Source organism: Schistocerca piceifrons, chromosome X (genome assembly GCF_021461385.2).
Source record: "Schistocerca piceifrons isolate TAMUIC-IGC-003096 chromosome X, iqSchPice1.1, whole genome shotgun sequence".
Lineage (NCBI taxonomy): Eukaryota > Metazoa > Arthropoda > Insecta > Orthoptera > Acrididae > Schistocerca > Schistocerca piceifrons.
Genome location: NC_060149.1, coordinates 109,706,218 through 109,727,495, shown reverse-complemented (window position 1 = coordinate 109,727,495; position 21,278 = coordinate 109,706,218). Strand labels below are relative to the sequence as shown.

Sequence of the window (21,278 nt, the reverse complement as noted above, 5' to 3'; positions counted from 1 at the left end):
GAAATTAAGTGTGGGCTATAATCCACCTTACAACAACTGCTGTTATGGAATGATGATAATTTAGCATAACGAATTAATATCATGTCCATAGTTTCCACACATTCCAACTCGACTCCAATCTGAATCATCCTATTCGTATTTCCTAATGCTGTTGTGAGGCACTGGGTGTAAATACCACTCCAAATTAAAACCTTCCTTTTTTTCATTTAAGGACTTGGTGTCATTGAGCTCTTCGGCAGAGTATGTTTCAAAATATTTTACTAATTACCATTTAATGCAGCAGTCTGTACTAGTAATTACTTCTCAATGACTCTCATATAAATATAATGGCTTTGATGTGTTGTTAACATGAAACCATCAGTCAATAAATTAAGAAAAAACTGGACTGGCTGTAATATTTTGCATTCTAAATACACCCCACATTCAGCTAAAAGAACCTCTTACTGCTATTGCTGGGTCTCTCTGTGACAAACTTAATGCAAGTTGAACTATTTATTCATCAGAATATTTTTGTTTTTATAGGCAAAGCATCAAGCAAGGATTGTTTTGCAATAATTATGGATAGGAGCTACTTTTAGTTCTTGTGATTAATATAGACTACTGTTAGTGTATTGTGTTCCTGTTTAGATTCCCTACTTTGAGTTTTTTTATGACTGTGGTACTCTTTCTTGGTCACCGTGCACTGTTTTATCCCACAGTCCACTTGAATGATTTGAGACTTTAAATTACATGTTACTCATGAGACCTTCCTGTGGGCGTTCACATTTTACACTCAGTACTCTGCTATTGTCTTCTCATTTGTACTCTTCTGTTTTCGGAGGGTAGTACAAATAGCAGCACTTTCAAGAAAACTGTTTTTAAGTCTATAAAGATGTGTTACTCATAGGTAATGCTTACACTGTATTACCCTATAAACAGCACAGGTGCTACAAAAGAGTGGATTGTCTCTGCTGAATGAGTTTTCCAGTTTACAGTATGCTTAAGAAAGTAAAGCAATAATAATTGTGACAGCTATTGATTCATTCTGTTCAGCTTGCATTCGGTGGGTATGCATTACATTCACTCGTGACTCAGAAGTGATGTCAGAATAGAACAATGAACTATGACGAAATCGATATGGCATCTGCAAAGTTGTCAACTGCACACTCAGCTTACTGTACACATTTTGATGTCATTTGACAGCAAGCCATGACTATGTAGTGCATCCCACAGTTGGTGTAACTGAGTATTATTAGTATCTGTGCTGTATCCCATAAGTCTAGTTTCAGAACTAAGGGTTAAAGTAACTGGCTTCTCTTTTGGTATTTTGGTCCTCGGTCAACTTGGCAGCCCCATCTTTGAGATACAAGCTGCACCCCTCACTTCAAACCCTATTCAGGAAACTATTCAGTGTGGCTAATATAATTGACATCACTGCAAAATGTATTTAGCAACCACATGATCAAATTACTTCATTAATATGCTAAATTTACACAATATTTTCTTGTCATTTACATTGAATAATCTGAGTGATTTTTATGTAGAATGTGACAATGGGGTATCAAAAAAGATCGTCCCATGCAGAACATAATACTAATCTCGTCTCGTTAGGGCAGTGATAGACTGTAGATCACAGTAATGGCTCGCTAGTTGAATGGTTAAATAACTGTCTTCTGAAACGATGAGTGTATTAGCTGTAGGTTCCAATTTGGCTCGAGGACAGGTACACTGTGTCAGCATTTTCTTCTTCTTTAAACTGCCAGACCAATATCAGCAAGGAAATCTTAAGAAACCCTTTACATTGTACATCTTATCATAAAACTGATTCAGTACCTCACAGATCTGAAGGTGAAAAAACATATTAAATTCTTGAATTACACACTTAATGCCAGCATTCTTCTGCTTCAGATAAGAAAATAAAAAAAAATTGTGAATACATAATTTAATTAATTATTCAATGACATTGAACAGTTTGTTAAATAGGTACCGTTAGATAACTATCATCTGTTGCAGAGTGAGACCTTGCTGTGGAGGTGACAAACAATAGTTACAGACAAATACCGCACTTCCAGCCTCCCAGCATTGTGTAGTGGGACATAAGCTAATGTTGTGCTCCATGAGTATTGCTCTCTGTTTCAGCTAAACCCTCCGATAACGAAAGGTAGTTGAATGCTTAATGGGAGATAAGCAAAATCATTTGATTTTGACTTATAAGTGTTCAGTATGTCCAAAACCAGTCAAAAAGCTTGGAGGCTATTGTAAAGAGGAATAATGCCTTTGAGGTAAGTCCTGGGAACATCAACCTGTCTCCTGTTGCGACTGCCCATCCATCAGCTCATGCTTTACTGAAAATTTGGGGGTTGCATAAATATAACATGAGGGAACAAAAAATAGATTCTGAGACTAGCAAACCCGTAGCGGGAAGTCAAAATTGCTCAAGCAAAATGCAAATGGCTCCAAGCACTATGGGACTTAACATCTGAGGTTATCAGTCCCCTAGATTTAGAACTACTTAAAGCTAATTAACCTAAGGACATCACACACATCCATGCCTGAGACAGGATTCACACATGTGACCGTAGCAGGTGCGCAGTTCCGGACTGAAGTGCCTAGAACTGCTGGGCCACAGCAGCCAGCTGCTCAAGCAAAGGTCAACAAAATATGACAGTGGAACAGACCAAACATTTAGGCACCAGAATACGTTCATTGTTTGTGTTTTCCTATGTTTAATTGCCTCTAAATGACAAATTTGTAACGTGTGTCACAGATATATTCTTACTTTGGTAGCTCATGGTCGCAATAGCGTCAACGCAGTTGCAGTGCGATAAGGTGTGCAGTTTTGTAAAAGGCAACACTTGTCTATTAACAAAACAGTTTAGACAAGGGTCACCAGCCCCCAGTGACCCTCGAAACAATAACAAAAAATCACTACCACCTATATATTATCAGCTCTGTAGCAATCTGATTACATTCCGTTAACTTAATATTTTCTATCACTGAACCAGAAAGATTCCTCACTACCATGTTCGATTTAACCACCAAATGGAACACTGCAGCACACTATATTGAATTACAAAATTAGCAATTAGTCATCACTACTGCCAGCAGGAAAGCTTGTACCTCTGTACTAAATAACACTTACTTTTGAGAATCTGAAATTGCTATTGAACCCCTATGACAGCACACGAAAATAATTTTTATTTTCTGGAATCTGATTGTAAGATATGCTGCCAAAATTAATCACTGTGAAGTAAAGTTCAGTCCTTTCAAAAATCACTCTCCAAAAATTTATTTCAATGTTTGAATACTTTTCTGAAGTAGGACTCCACATCTTTAATTACTTTCTGATGAACTGTATAGTTTGGAGGGGGGGGGGGGGGGGGGAGGGGAAACTGCATTTTCAGATCACCCCTCTACTACCCAAACCATTACACTATGAGATAATTGACAAGAGTACGACCACACGAGTGTATTTACTCACAGCACGCAAACTTTTAGCATTGATCTGCATTCCAAGATGTGCAAAGTTCTAACTTCAATTTCCAAAAGATGAAGATAGGCAATTTTAGACTGAAGCATGTTGGTATAGTAGGACATTTTATTTATTTCCAATATGGCAGTTAACTCTGAATGAATGGTAGATAGTGACCCTACAAAAAAATTCTTGAAAGTTTTGTAGCCTTCATTTCATATAAGTTGGTATTCCATTGCTATCCCAGTTTTTGAATGTTCAGTCACATCCATAATCTGTCTTGTACGCAGCAGGCATTCTAAAGCATGCTCTTATAGTCAGTCAAGTAAGCAATACTTTCACATGTGACATGCACAGTTAAGAAGTGAGTGTCAGATACCTCTTGTTTCCTGAACCACTGATTCATTTTCTGATGGTATTGCCAAATGGAGGGAATCTTCTTCCGTTTTGTCTACAGTGGCTGAATTTTCTTCCTGTCGGGTGTACTCTAACAGGAGTAGCTTTTATTGCTGTTAATCAAATTGGTACAGATCTTGTGATTTTTTAGAATAATTTGGTGCTGCAAGTTATTCGGACATGACATGTTATCACAGTTTATGATTACCTTTTGCATACTGCCTCTTTCAAGTGTGTGTGTGTGTGTGTGTGTGTGTGTGTGTAACACAACAATCAAACATTACTGTATTTCTTTTGAATCATAGCTGTACTATCAAACAGTCTCCAATTCCTTCAGATGCATGACATATGAACTTTAAGTAATTTCTAGTTACTTTTTTTATTCCTGGAAATCCATATTCACATCTTGCCCTCAATGGAAAACAATCACTTGCTCACTATTTGAATGGCATATTTTTTTCTCCATGCTTCACTAGTCTTAAAGGACTTTTTCTCATTTACATTAATTTCTTAAAAGACTCACATGCCATTTTCCTTTTCAGCCTGGAAATATTCTGAGAATAAAAAATGTGTTTAACTGGAGTGTCTAACTTTGTGACTTTTTAAGTCAAGAATGTGCAGGATCTTGTAAAGAGTTGTTCTTCCTGAAGTACCTTACATCTCAATGCTGCAAGATAGAGAGTATCTTAATTTCAAATACATACAAAAACCAGACAGCTGTTCAGGCAAGCACAGAGCTGAACTATTACAAAGTTTATTATTTTATTCATACATACAGCTTTATGTCGACAATTAAAATCCCTGTACCAACATTTAATATTCACACATACAATGTAAAGTTTTGCAAGGTTTAACAAAATTTGCACATACACAAAAATCAACCATATACACAAACCAACAATAGCATATTGTGGCATAGACTGCACCCTTAAGGTTAGTTATCAGTTCACATGGTACAGAGTTTATTTTTACACAGTTGGAAGACCAATACTGTGAAAACAGCTTTAACATGTATTTGCATGAATGACTAATGCCATAATAAAAAGAAAAGAAAATTTTAAATTCAGGTACATGAGAATGGAATGTTTGAAACGATTTTTCTGGCCACTGTATCTTACATCAGTAGTTTGCTCACCCCTGTAAATATCAGGAATCTGGGAAGGGAGCACCCATAGCATGTATGAACTTCAGAAGCCTATTAAAACAGCTGCCACATCATAAATATTCATTATATTCCACACACACTAATTTTATTTGGGCAGCTTGATTTCAAGTTCCATAGAAACATCTACCACAGAAACAATCATGCTGACTATCACAATGCACAAGTAACAAATACCATGAGAACAATTACAAGCATGGTACAAGTGGTAGGAATGGATTACTCATCTGATCTGTATGTCTACAGATTTCCATAACAGTCAGCTGTGCACTGACAATTTATACTTCATATTATTCAATAGTTTGTGTGTTACTATACGGTCTGCAAGTTGCAACTGTGCGTAAAAGCTGAGAACATTATTACAACAATTATGTACAGCTACCAGGCTACATAAATTCAACCCAGTTTCACTTTGTTGCCAAAATCTTTCATTACTGACCCTGCTGACTTGCATTTATCTACAAGATATGTTTTCTAAACATCAACTACCATTAAATATGTCGGAAAGAAATGACCCTACATACATGTGTACTGAAGTCTATTAATAAACAGAACTATAATTAATTGTTGATGTAATTAATAAACTGCAATTTTTACTGAACAAGTATTTTAAAAACCCACTTTTCTCCCACAGAATGCATAATTTTAATATCTGTTCTGCCAAGACACAGGAAAGTCTACTTATGCCCCACACTATCTACTCAATATCACTAAAATATTGAGTTTCTAATTTGATCCTGGGTGGAATATGAACAAACACTCACAGTACAGTGGAGGAACTGAGCAGTTGATAGGAAACAAGAAGTTTTTAACCTTACTTCAGATTATAAACTTCATAGTTTCAATGTTTAAAATGATGTTTGGATGCACTATCTTGTACAAGTTTTTCATAATATACATTACATACTTTAACAATGAATAGTACTCTCACCTTCGTTATGCTCATACGAAATGCTTGCAGGGTGTATCATGCGAACAGGTCATTAATCTAAAATCATGAATAGGCATCTCATCTGATTATGGGAACAAAATTACGGCTCAAGTCTTCGTCTGATGCCTTTCACAAAGGGCTGTAAGTACATAACCCAGGTGACAATCTCTCTCACCTCTTTTTAGCCAGTTGTACAATCAATGAAATTTAAAACAAAGTAAATGCATTCTTAGAAACTTACTCATGAGGAAAAAAAAGAGGACCATGAATGTGGAAATCGAAACATTCATAAAGTTTAAAGACAATACAGTTTGTACAAATTATTTTCAAACAAAGATTAACTGTGTCCACAGAATCTGTAAGAGATCAGACTACATTTGTATCTTCATTTTCAATTGTAGTGTGATCTGACACGATTTAACTAGGAACAAACGAATAAAAACTTCAAAAAACTAACAGCACAAAAAAACAGTACCCCGTACATTTTCTGATAAAAATCAACTGAAAATTGTGGGGTACTTCATCTTCTCTTGTAATTCGTGATGACTACTGTATATCACCATTCTTCTCTCAAACTATTATTCCATTGTTCTTTTCTCATCTGCAGTAATATGGTTTTTACTTAAAGGATTGTCCACATCTAAAACTGACTGCTGACAAATTATTGTACATCCAGCCAGCTATATTTTACTGGTAATACACTTACAATCTCATGTGACAAATTGTACAAAAATTAATTGGTAGTCATACTAAACATGCTCCCTTTCAAAATTGCAAAACATCATTCCAACAACTTAAATCTGCAGTTCATATATTGAGAGAGGAAGGGGGGGGGGGGGGGGGGGGGAAAGTTAAGATCAAAGAGGGGGGGGGGGTGGAAGGGGGGGTTACAATATATGAAATCCAAAATGTGCACAATTAACACCCGTTTTACCTTTAAATGCCTCTTTTTAATACTGTTATAAGGCAAATATGCACTAAAACAGTACTTCAGACTACTCCACACCCTACATTTTATTTACAGTGTGTGTGCTTTAATTTGCATAAAAAATGTTAGCGTTGTGTCATATGCTACAGTGCAGTCAACACACCGCTAGAATTTTCAGCATCTCCTCCCAAATTACTTCTACATAAAATTCATTCAACAGGTAGTTATCCAACTGCAGCAGAAGGCCTCTGCTCGAAATCTCAATTTTCAAATGACATTTCCTTTGTATCTGGACAGTTCAGTATATGTGGAAAATGTCAAGTTGTACTACTAAAAGTTGCTTTGTGGGTAAGATATGCCATTTATATATCTTTCAATTGTGTCTGTAACACTTGAATGCACTGCTTGATGATGATGATGATGATGATAATAATAAAAGTAACTTGTCACATGAAGCACTTATATCAAATTAGAAACTCATTTACCACATCTTTTCAGATATAATTATTATATTGTTTGTTCAGTGTGGCAGTGCTTTTTTAAATACATCCTTATGGTTTCAGCATTCATGTTTTCAAAAGTGAACTGTCACTAGGTCCTATACTTAAAATTGCACTTCAATTTTTTTCCCCCAAAGCAATTTTCAATTTCAGCATAACTTTTTGGAACACAAGCTGAAGGCAAGAATTTCATTTGCTTCCTGATTATCTTCATCTGAAGCAGCAATCAAGTTACTTAGAAGCCTAAGATTAAACACAAAATTACTAATAGAGGCAAAGCTGTGAGTTAAGCTTGGCAAAAATGGTTATTCTTACAATGTAAGAGACAACATGCAACATCAAATAACAAATTTCATTGATGACAATATTCTGTGGATGGCACCTACATGGTAGTACAGGAAAAAAAGACACACACAATCTTGACACCAAATACTGATATTGTAGTTTGAGAAATACATAATGGACAGTGAATCAGTACAACAAATAGTTCATGTATATGAGCACTATAAATAATATGCAGGCGAAAAAACTTACAAAATAATGAATTCTGTGCAAGATAATATTTAACATCTGAATATGCAAGCAGGATAGAGGAGTGATTTGATAAAATTAATACAGGCGGACATTTGTAATGCCCTCTCATTCTCAACCATGATGGAAATGAACTATATTAATTGTCCATTCCTCTATATCCCTACCACATCATCTTATCAGCACAACGTGTAAAAAAACAATTTCATGTATGTCTTGTTTCCATTTACTTGTTTGCTCTACCAACCAAGAAAGTTACAGTTTGAAGAGCCTGGACAACAGTTTCTGCCTTAATTGTGATCACACTGCAAAATATTTAATACTGAATGATGCTCTAATTACAATGTGTATACTTCAACAATTATTCACACATTAACTATATTTCATTACCAAATCACCCCACATACTTCACAAGTATAAATTACACACACTATTCAGAGCTAGATTCATTAAATTAACATAAATTTATGAAATATTTCTGGTATAAACACTAGGTTCTTCTAAGCATAATTATGTATACAAAGTGAGACAGAGAGACTTCAAATTTGAAAACTATGTACATATGATACAGTTCATATCAGGAGTAACAATCACGCATCTATGTAATTGATTAAAATAATGTAATAACAAATACATTTTCATTACATAATACTTATCTTCTCTACACCCACTTTCTTTTTACAAATATACAAAGCACATTCACACTTCTGTACACCAGCACCACTAATTTATACATGAAGTCTCTGTACAATCCAAAAACAGCCATATTTCTTGTCTGCTGAAATGGATCACTTGTTTACTGCTTGTCCCCCATCTTTACTTTGGCAGTCTGAAATTAAAAATATACATAAATATATATTTTGAAATTCAAATTAGCTTTGAAGTGAGACAGATATACAGGGAGTAGAGCTTCAAAAAGGAATGCATTAAGTGAGACACTCTTCTGCATCTATATTCCAACTTATCTCACAGACTGTGACAACACCTGGCACCAGTATTATCATCATCTTTTCTAGAAACATGTAATTTTTACCCCTCTATTATTGGTGAAGTTGTGCACATGTGAAAATGCTTAAATGAAACACAGATTGGAGCAATATGTTCCTTTCTAATGAAAGTATGCATCAGATTTAGAGTAATCTGCTTCCATGGTTTCACAAGTATTCCTGACATCTGAGCTACCTTAATGTATCAGGAAACTTTTAAGAGAAGATACAGCCACAGCTCAAAGACCATATCCAAAATAAACTACACATTGTGCAATTCTCGCATCACATAGGGAACCAGCCACAACCTCAAACAATACTGATCAGCTAAGCTACCCAGTTTAAATTTTTAATCAATCCCAGGTCTGTGTAACTATTCCTAACAATATTTTTATTCAAAATTAGCAGAAGAGCATCTTTGGAGTAGTAGTAGTATTTGTTGACAAACTGACACCTTTCAGTCAAATGAGATGTGACAAGTATCATGAAAGTACTACAACAATTTTATTCTTATAATCTTGTATGCACCACAAACACTAAGTCCACACAGAAGTTCTGAACAAAGAGAGTGTGGAAAATGAAGACATTCAAGATTTACTTCAAACCTACACTATCATGTATAAGCAAGCAAAAATTTTCTATTATTGCTGGCAGTGTGTGTGTGTGGTGAGCACCTAAATGTTAATGCAACATGATCCTATGGAGTTAATCTTGTTTATACCACTATACAGTGGATTTTAACAGGAGTTGTTTATATTTGAGATCAATGCAACACTTACAGTATCATACTTTTAATGCCCGATTGTTGCAAAAAACTTAAGTCACTGTCCACATCAACTTCCTGAAGAAAATCATTTTCAGCAGTGGTATTCCCCTTCAAATGAATGGCTTCATCAGTTATGAGAAGAAACTCCCAACTGCTACAAAAAAATATTTGCACCTACAGAGGATGGCAATATACTGTAGACTATGGATCAAAAGAGTTACTAAACTCCTATTTAATACAGATAAGTAGTGTGGTCACAAAAGGATGCTGCATCATGTTATGTAAAACTACTGAGGCATTACATGGGAGTTTCCTCAAACTTCCCACAAATCCTTACACCTAACAGTGAGAGCTTTATGGCCTCCTCCTACTTTCATAGGATTACCTGAAAGGGTAATACCGAAACTAAGAAAATTACACGATATTTCCATTGTCAAGTTACCATGAGTTTGTAGTTTCGCACTGGTGGATCTGAAAGAAAAGGGTGCCAGTATGAAGTTTGTTCTAAACTTAGGAAAACCACTACAGAAATGAAGGAAATGTTGACGCAAGATTTTGGAAGACACTTGCCTGGTAAAACCATTTCAGAAACGTGTAAATATCAGCTTCTGATGACAATGCCTCTTGTCTACTTCATCAGGAGAATTGAACATGAGAAGGATTATGGCTCAAGTTTGTGCCACAACTACTTCAAGACAATCTGACGCAGCATTGTATGGAACTCTGCAGGGAACAAACAAGTACAAGACAATCCAAATTTACTTTGAAAGGTTCTAGAGGTGACAAAAGTTTGGTTTATGGCTATAGCCCTGAAACCAAGCAGCAGTCATCGCGAAGGAAGAGTCCTTCGCCATGACCAAAAAAGCTCAACATGTCAAGAGTAACAGAAAGTCCTTGTTGATACACTGATGGGATTGTTCAGACACAGATTGACACTAAAGCTCAAGAGAGTTCAATCATCATATTCTTCCACAAATGGCTTGAAACATGAGAAGTAAAGTCCACAGACATGGAGGACAAATGACTGGTAGGCTTGTATGACAATATAGGACCACAAAGTCTAGCTTACTCAGGAATATTTGACAAAGAAAATCACCAGACTTAGCTCTGTGCGACTTTTTCCACTTCCACAAGATGAAAATTATGTTGAAGGGCTGAAGATTTAATACATTTTAGGAATGTCAAGCAGAGTCACACAGGGCACTAATCATAACAACATAAGCCTTTCAAAAGTGCCAGACTGTGACAAGTAGAACAGGCTATGGACTGCATTAATGTTGTTCATGTTTAGTGTTGCTGCAAGCCCTGGTAACCTATATAAGGAGTGTGAACAGATCAGATGTTGATTGATTACTGTGAAGGACGCAGATGCCATGTATTGTGAGGTACAGTCTTATCAGCACCCATCAGTGTTGGAAAAGGGGGGGGGGGGGGGGCAGCAGCACATCACTGTGAATTTACATTTGCACAGCTGGTCAAATCGTGCAATATCCATGTTTGCAGGCCATTTGGATTTGACAGTGACTCAGTGTTGGACTCCATGTGAATGTGAGGGCATGCATACTCATCTAGGTTCCAGTCAACCACAACCACTGGAAGAGAGGTCACCATATTGTGCACCAAGCACATTGTAACCCCTTCATATTGGCAGCTGCCATCCGAGAACAAGTAATTGACTCCCTGCACCATCCCACACCATTGGTCAGAGACTAGCAGTTGCCAGACTAGGGAATTACCATCTTATGTGTAAGCTGTCATTAACCAACCACAACACAAACAGCCAACACAAACAGCCAACACAAACAGCCAACACAAACAGCCAACACAAACAGCCAACACAAACAGCCAACACAAACAGCCAACACAAACAGCCAACACAAACAGCCAACACAAACAGCCAACACAAACAGCCAACACAAACAGCCAACACAAACAGCCAACACAAACAGCCAACACAAACAGCCAACACAAACAGCCAACACAAACAGCCAACACAAACAGCCAACACAAACAGCCAACACAAACAGCCAACACAAACAGCCAACACAAACAGCCAACACAAACAGCCAACACAAACAGCCAACACAAACAGCCAACACAAACAGCCAGGTTAGGAGTGATGCTGTGACCAGGGAGCATGGAATGCCAACGAGTGGCATTGCACTGTGTTCAGTGATTAATCACAGTTCTGCACTACCCCACATTACCATCATCTGGGAGTATGGCGACAAGCTGGGGAGAGGTCCCAATCTTCCTATGATTTGAAACAGCACAGCATCATTACTCCTGGTGTTGTGTGAGGAGCCATCAGGTATGGCTTTATGTCATGGCAGATACTGTCTGAGTGAACTCTGATGGCACAACAGTACATCACAGACATTTGGCTTCCTCGTGTGTTGCATCTCGTGACAGGGTACAAAGTTTTAAGAGCAGCCTAGAAGAGGTAGAATGGGATGAAGTATACACAGAAAATGATGCTGATGACAAATTCAATTTATTCCACCATAAATTTGTCTCAATATTTGAGGGTCGCTTTCCTGAAATTTTATCCAAAAAAGTCATTACAAAGTCAAGTAAGCCATGGATTACTGAGGGAATTAAGATATCGTGTAAGAGGAAGACAGAAATATATGGACAGACCAGAATAAGTCAGGATCTGACATTACTTGCTTACTACAAAAGATACTGTAATGTTTTAAAGAAAGTCATTAAGAAGTCGAGAAGCTTGTGTGTTCCCACAGAAATTAATAATGCAGGTAAAAGATTAAATCTATATGGAATATTATCAAACGGGAGATGGGGCAGCCTGACAGTACACAGAATACCACAGCAATAAAGCTAAATGACAATGATGTTAGTGATAATTCACAAGTGGCAAGTATTTTTAACAATTACTTTCTGAATGTAGTAGCAAAAATAGGGTTAAAGGGTTCAGTTGAAGAAGCAAAAAATGTTAATGTCATTCCCCAGGATTTTAGGCTTTTAGAAATAGCACCAACATACCCCATTGAAATTAAGAGAATTATAAATATACTGAAAAACAAGAGCTCATGTGGTGGTAATGGAGCCCAACAGAATTTTGAAGTGTTTTTCTAATTCAATAAGGAGTCCTTAGTGATATATGTAATGCTTTGCTGGCAGAGGGAATTTTTCAAGACAGATTGAAATATGCAATTGTCAAACCTTCATAAGAAGGGGGAAAAGAGAGACTTAAATAATTATAGACCAGTCTCATTGCCGACTTCATTTTCTAAAATATTCGAAAAAGTCATGTATTCAAGAGTAGTCTCACATTAAACTGAAAATAGTTTACTCAGCCTGTCAGTTCGGATTCGGGAAGAGTTACTCGACTGAGAATGCTATCTACACATTTAACCATCAAACAGCACAAGCCCTAAATAACAAATTGTCACCGGCTGGTATTTTTTGTGATCTTCCCAAGGCATTTGACTGTGTGGATCATGTCAATCTTAGAAAAACTCAGGTTTAATGGAATTGAAGGCTATACACACAGCTGGTTTGAATCATACTTAACAAACAGAAAGCAAGAAGTTGTGCTGAACAACACAATATTAGAAGGGTGGTAAATTCTAGTGAATGGGGAGTTATCACAAAGGGAGTCCCACAGGGTTCAATTTTGGGTCCTCTGCTGTTCCTTATTCGTGTGAATGACCTCTCACTTAACATTCAGCAAGCAGAACTAATACTTTTTGCAGGTGACACGAGTGTTGTAATAAATCCCATTCCAGAAAAAGCAGCTGAAGATATTGTTAAGGATATCTTTCAAAGAATTATTAAGTGGTTCTCAGAAAATAGACTCTCCTTTAATTTTGAAAAAAACTCACTATATCCAGTTCTGTACACCAAATAGTCATACTGACAATTGATGCAGCATATGAACAGGGCTCAGTTAACAGGGTAGATTTCTCCAAATTTTTGGGTGTTCACATTGACAACTTTAACTGGAAGAAGCATATTACAGAGCTTCTCACACAATTAAGTTCAGCTTCTTTCGCTCTTTGTATAATCGCTAGTCTTTGTAATAAACAGATCAGCCTCCTAACGTACTTTGCATATTTCCACTCAATAATGTCTTATAAGTGGTGAGTTAGCCCAGAAAACTATTCCATAAGGGGAAGGCCTCAGACACGGCCAACCGATTCGGCTCAAATATGGCAGATCGCTTATGTACAACCTAAAACGAAGGAATCTAAGATATTTTGGGTCAATACCCCCGCATTTTTGAGAAAATCACCACTAAAGGTTATGACTAGCAATCGACTCAAAATTGGCGGGATTGATAGATAATTGTAAATAGAGCATTTTCATCATCAGGTATGGGGTCCGCAAATGCAAACTTTTCCAGAAATCGAGGAAAGAAACTTTTACAACTGCCGCTTCTGTACCCCCATGGTAAACGCTTTTCGCAGACAGCAGCGATAGTCACCGGCACAGTAGCTCGGCGTGTTCGGTCAGAGGGTTAGCTGCCCTCTCTAAAAAAAAACTGAGTTAACAGCTCAACACTGAACTTGAACGGGTGTCATGCGACATCCACACCTGCAAAAGTGAATCGAACAAAACAAGAACAATAAACAAAAAAATAGTGCAATGGCCAAGGTAACTGTCTGGGATTCAGAGAACCCGGGTTTGAATCTCTAAGAAACCTAGCGGATGTTGTTCTTTTCATTTGTATTTTTCCATATCTCAGTTGATAGGGACAGGAGGGTCAATAAGATAAGTAAATCAATAAGGAATGATAATATTAAGGTAGGCAAATAAATTTCTCAAACTCCAAGAAACAGAGCTGCCTGCTTCCGGTAGTGCACTGATAATGCATCTGTCTTGCAACACTTTTATAAACCAAAACACAGCGTCGGTAACTTCCCGCTTGCCATCGTCTTTGACAGACTCCCAACTACACATTACAGTGCTAGTCAAAGGGTGTACATCCTCCATTATTCAGATTATGCACCTGAAAGATATGACAACAAACAATAACTGGTTACTACGGCATAAACAGACGAGCTAATTACTACAAACTACATACAGTATTCGTCATATGTTACTTACGGAAGAACACTGTATTCATTCACAAAACTTATTTCATTTGGCGCATTAACGATGGAAAAATCACTACATGTATCCGCAAGGTTCGCGGCAGCCTAATGACGGAAAACAATTCTTTCCGATTGACCTCTATTATGCTCGTGCTGGACACCTTCACTCTTCCAGGTGCCCAACTATGATATGACGAAGAGGCAACCGGGACAACGTAACTCTCCCCGCGTGCATTCTGTCCCGTGCCTAGCTGTAAACAAGCGTCGCGCAGTTGGCTATCTGTCATCCCTCGTGAAGAATTTGCAGCACTCTTACTTGGAGTTGTTTTCATGTGGCGAGGCTTAAAACTTTAATACTTTACTAACTCGTGGCGTTTGGTAAATTAATTTGTCTACCTTATTATCATCATTCCTTATTGATTTACTTACCTTATTAAGCCTCCTATCCCTATCAACTGAGATATGGAAAAAATACAAACGAAAAGAATAACATCCGCTAGGTTTCTTCGAGATTCCAACCCAGGTTTTCCGATTCCCAGCCAGTTACCTCGGCCGCTGCGCTATCGGCACTGTTGGCGAAAAACGTTTACCATGTGGCTACAGAAGCGGCAGTTGTAAAAGTTTCTTTCCTCGATTTCTGGAAAAGTTTGCGTTTGCGGGCCCCATACCTGATGATGAAAAATGCTCTATTTACAATTATCTATCGATCCCTTCAATTTTGAGTCGATTGCTCGTCATAACTTTTAGGGGTGATTTTCTCAAAAACGCGGGGGTATTGACCCAAAATATCTTCGTTTTAGGCTGTACACAAGCGACCTGCCAAATTTGAGCCGAATCGGTTGGCCGTGTCTGAGGCCTCCCCCTTGTTAGACACAAAGTATTGATTGCACAAAAGAGAGCAGGGAGAATAATTAGTGGTGTTCACCCAAGGACATCTTGTAGGCACCTATTCAAGGATTTAGGTATTTTAACTGCACCATCAAAGAACATATATTCACTAATTAATATTATAAATATAAATCTGACTTATTCCACATTATATCGATAAAATAATCGTAAAAATGATATATAAAACTTGACATAACTAAACTAAACAATATTTTGGTGCCATTTTTTAACGAGAATGTTGATCTCCACACAGCTTGTGTCTAATGCAAGAATAAAGTTGGCAGGGATCAACTGTGTGTTATATACTCAACAGATAAGCATTTGTATCAGCAAAGCAACTTTTATTCATACTGAACTTTATAATAGGCTCCCACAACTTATACTCTGATAATCTGTGGACACACCTGCCATTAACTGAAAATTCTACAGTACATATGTACTAAGTTACTGACACTTAATTGCAAACCTACAAATCATCTTACATAAACCAGCCAGTCTCCACTTTACCAAACTGGTGCCTTACTAAGAACTGCAGCCTTTATCATGCCAGTTCAGGACTATTTTAATGAAATAAGAAAACTGTCAATATGGGCTGTTAAAGCACAGAACAATTATTTTGAGAAGAGGTTAATAACTATTAACTCACTAAACAATAAAAAAAGTGAAAACTATCAATGATTTTCATATGAGTGTTTGTGGCAGTATTCATGACTAGCATTTGTGACAACAGACACAAGACAATCAGGAATGTAGATTTTTGTGCAGCAAGTAAAATGAAAACTGCACATTAAGATGTGACATTCACTGTTTGAGATCCTGTCAGGACTTTAAAAACAACAGCGATTTTAAAAGCATATGAAGATTATGACATGGCATATTTCTTAAGATATTGTTTGGGCCCTACATCTACATACAGACTCCAAAAGCCACCATATGGTGTGCATGGGGGAGAGTACCCTGTACCACTACTAGTCGTTTCCTTTCCTGTTCCTCTTGCAAATAGAGCAAGAGAGAGACGACTGTCTATATGCCTCCATATAATCTCATATTCATGGTCCTTACGCAAAATGTATGTTGCCAACAGTAGTTTCAGTCTGCAGTCAGCTTCAAATGCCAGTTCTCTAAATTTTCTCAATAATGTTCCTCAGAAAGAACATCGCCTTCTCTCCAAGGATTTCCATTTGAGTTCCTGAAGCATCTCTGTAATACTGGCATGTTGTTCAAATCTATTGGTAACCTATCTAGCAGACTGCCTCTGTATTGCTTCGATGTGTTCCTTTAGCTCAACCTTGTATGGCTCTCAAAAACTAACAGTACTCAAGAATAGGTGACAAGCATTCTATATTTACAGATGAACCACACTAAACTGAAGTCTACCAATTGCCCTCCCTACCACTGGCCTCACATACTCATTCTATTTCATGTTTCTTTGCAATGTTACGACCAGATATTCAAATGACTTGACTGTGTCAAGCAGGACACTACTAAATGTTGTATCCAAACATTACATATTTGTTTTTCCTACTCATTCACATTCGCTTAAATTTTTCTACATTTAGAGCTAGGTGCCACACACTGCTGCCCACCCTGTCCACCAGATCATACATGTACATAAAAAATAACAGCAGTCTTTTCACACTTCCACAGGATACTCCTGATGATACCCTCGTCTCTGATGAACATTCACCACACCAAGTTCTAAGGGGAGCATTCAGCAAGTAAAGCAACACTTTTTTCTCAGCCAATTTTGATTAAAAAATGGAATTTTTTGTGAGACATTGCAGAATATTCTTGCTTCAGCCCCTATAGTTTCATGAAGTTCTGATAGATGGCAGCACTATATGTAGCCTTCAAAATGTCATCTGTAAGGGAAGTGCGTTCCAAACAGAGAGCAGTAATTTGAGTTTCTTTTTGCAGAAAACCAGAGCATATCAGATATTCATAGACACTTAAAGAGTGTCTATGGAGATATGGCAGTGAACAAAAGCACAGTGAGGCATTGGGCAAGGCATCTCATCACAAGAAGGTTGCATAAACCTGTCCAATGTCCCACGTGCCAAGCAACTGCATGCAGTTGTGACTCCTGCAATGTTGGAACATGTCGACATCCATTCAAGATGACCAACAGATCACAATCAAATGCCTTCCTGTTCCACTGGACAACACTTTATTGATGCACCAAGACGTGGGTTCCAACGTGGGTTCCAACATCAACCAGTAGAGTGGTACCATGCAGGCAATACAGGCCCTCCCCGTTAGGTGGCGTAATGTTGTCAGATTGAACAGAGATTATGCTGAAAATAGAGCTTCGTAGCCTAAAGAATGCAGAATAACGCGGTGATTGGAATCGTGAACAGAACCAACATGCTTTCAGAAAAAAATTTGTTGTTTCACTTATTGAACAGTTCAGAGTTGATCGTTGCACCATGAGGAAGGACATCAAACAGAATAACCCCTTGAAAGTCCTGGTACACCATCGCCATGACTTTACTGGCTTTTCCCTCGGAGAGAAGTGGTGTGGCACCACTCAATGGATAGCAGTAATCACAGCTGTGTGTTGCCTGCTAAATTGTTGCTATTATTACATTTCCTTCACTCCTAACCACCCATGCACAATTTCTTGCACGACTGACGTCTTGTTTGGATACGGTATTTCACAGCAGATACAAGTACTTTGTCAGAATGGTGAAACATTTCAATTCAGGCTGTCAGCTTGAAACAAGGGTATAAACAAGGATGTCAGAATTTTAATTGTACCCAGACATGCACCTATTCGCCCAAAGCAAATCGACTGCCACAAATGTCTTGCTCCAGGACTCCAAAAAACACAGAAACTGAATGCGAAGAGATCAGGACTGTATGGAGGATGTGTACGGGCTCCCCAGCAGAACTTTTGCAGCAAAGTTTAAACAACTTTGGCAACATGTGAGCGCCCATTATCCTGCAACAGAATGCCACTGCCCGTCAACATTCCTGGGCATTTGGATGTAATGGCATGCTTCAGTTTTTGCAAAGAGTGTCCATACAATCCCAATCCCTCCCCATGCAATCTCCACATTTCTGATGCAACCACCAACATCTTTCCACGAAGGTATTGAGCATCTTTTCTCACTGTGGGATAAATGTAGTAATGGTTATGGCGATTACTGTAGATGTGAAAAATGGTTTACTTTTTTTCCATGTCTTATTTTCATTTGACTGTCCCTTATATATTACAAAGTTACCAAAACTTATAAAGAACATTCATGTACAATTACTGGCATAAAATATATGCACAATGTCTGTCCCAGATGAACAACATTAGTACTTGACTGCAAATGTTGGTGAATGGTACTAACAGCAAAACATTTGACAGTTAACAAATCTCAGTTGATTAATACAGCTTTTAGAAAGCAAATTTCAAATTGACTCACCATATAAATTCCAACAATGAGTCCAAAAAGTCCAATAGCACTTCCAAAAATTTCTACGATCAAGATCTTGACAAATAATGCCGAGTTCGCAGCATCTGCTAGGGCCGCACCAGATCCTGTAAAATATTTGACACTCATATAGCAAGTAAACAACAAATGCAATGTGCTGAAAAGGTTTGACTTTGTGATCTTAAAATGGGAAAATCATCATCAAAGTGAAGCTACGAACAAAATTTTGAATTATCTGAAACGTTTAGCACCATTAATCAGAATTTTACACACACTGTTTTATAGTGTTTTAGTTCTTTTCATGACAGTTCTGAAGTTCACGTATACAATGCAACCAAAACTTCATGCAGCTTTATCTGACAAGCAAACATTATAGTAGTGCTCTCAGAGAAACCTGCCTACATTCAGGTGTTATCAGTGAGAAACTTAATCTGAATATGACACCTTATGTGCTAAACAGGTCACAGTTTTTCACAATATTAAAGATATTGGTGTATCACAGACAGAATAGTAAGACCTATTTTTACAATAAATAAGACACTCAAATGAAATCATTCACATCTATTCGTCAATGTCCCCACATTCTGATGGTTGGTTGGTTTAAAGGCGGGAGAAGGGACCAAACTACGAGGTCATCGGTTCCTTCTTCCTAATAAAACAATGCCACAAGTGTGAGAATAAAATGGATGAAACATATAACACAAAACAGAAAGAAAGGAAAAGCCACAAGAACGAAGGGAAAGGCAACGAACACTAAAAGAAACAGAGGACAAGAAAACAATGGAGAGATGCTAGAAATAGAAGAGTAAAACATAAAAGCAGATTACAGTGGCTGGCCAACCACGAGAATAAAAAGGGAAAGCCAGTCACTCTGCAACACATTAAAACCACCACACTAAAAGCACTAGGGTCGATGACACAGAGGGACCAAGGACATGCGCTAAAAACCTACATACAAGTATAAAACTCACTCTCACGGATAAAACGTAAAACTAAAACTGATGTGGAGGCATTGTCGCCCAACACCGAAGGCAGGGTGCTGGGAAAGTGAAAAGTCTGCCGCAGAGCAGCTAAAAGTGGGCAGTCCAGCAAGAGGTGGATGACTGTCATTTGGGAGCCACAGCGATACTGAGGTGGATCCTTGCGATTGAGTAGGTAACCGTGCGTTAGCCACAATTGGCCAATGCAGAGCCAGCAGGAGAAATGACTCACCCGGGCATGACCGGATGTACTCAAGAGCACGAGATATGGCCACCAGCTCTGCAGTAAAAACACTGCAGCCAACTGGCAAGGATTGCTGCTCAATATGTCCTCCATGAACATATGCTAAGCCTATGTGACCATCAGCCATTGAGCTGTCAGTGTAAGCCTCTTCAGAGCCCCGGAACATGTCAAGAATCTAGAGAAAGTGACAGTGGAGAGCTACGTGGTTAACGGAGTCCTCAGGGCCATGCAAAAGGTCCAGTCGAAGCTGTGGCTGAGGCATACACCATGGAGGCGTACGTGAATGGGCCACAAGTAGAGATGGTATGGAGAAAGACTCCAGTTCGGAGAGTAAGGACTGCACGTGAACCGCAATTGTTAGCCCTGACCTGGGCCGCCGATGCGGGAGATGGACTGCTGCGGGCGGGAAAAGGAGACGGTAATTCGGATGTTAAGGGGAACTATGAATGTGTGCTGTGTAACTGACAAGCAGTTGCGCACGTCTGATCTGCAGAGGAGGGAAACCAGCCTCCACCAGTACACTGGTCACCGGACTCTTCCTAAAAGCTCCTGTCACTAATTGAACCCCACAGTGGTAAAGTAAATGCAATGCTGAAGGCACTGCCAAACCATAAACCACACTCCCATAGTCAATTCGGGATTGGACAAGGGCTCTGTAGAGCTGCAACAGTGTACAGAGATCTGGACCCCAACTGGTGTTGCTCAGGCAATAGAGGGCATTGAGGTGCTGCCAGCACTTCTGCTTAAGCTGATGAAGATGAGGGAGCCAAGTCAATCGAGCATCAAAAACCAGTCTTAGGAATTGATATGTCTCCACTACTGTGAGTGGATCGTCATGAAGGTAAAGTGCGGGTTTCGGACGAAGAGTACTACGCCGACAGAAGTGCACGACACACGACTTTGCAGCTGAAAACTGGAAGCCGTGGGCTAGAGCCCATGACTGCGCATTGTGGATGGCTCCCTGGATGTGCTGCTCAGCAACTACAGTACTGGAGCAGCAGTACGAAATGCAGAATTCGTCTGCATACAGAGAAGG

At 38.4% G+C, this 21,278-nt stretch overlaps 1 protein-coding gene across 1 annotated transcript in view; it reads right to left on the bottom strand.

The window, feature by feature from the left end:
* Nucleotides 1-7,783: 7,783 nt before the first annotated feature.
* LOC124721515 (V-type proton ATPase 21 kDa proteolipid subunit c''-like) overlaps nt 7,784-21,278 on the bottom strand; it is a 45,545-nt gene continuing 32,050 nt past the window's right edge. Inside the window, exons 6-7 of the mRNA XM_047246531.1 lie at nt 19,010-19,125; nt 7,784-8,728 (exon numbers count right to left, since the gene is read on the bottom strand). Of these exons, the coding sequence (XP_047102487.1) occupies nt 8,696-8,728; nt 19,010-19,125 (149 nt within the window). The 3' untranslated portion in view covers nt 7,784-8,695. The remainder of the gene's footprint in view (nt 8,729-19,009; nt 19,126-21,278) is intronic.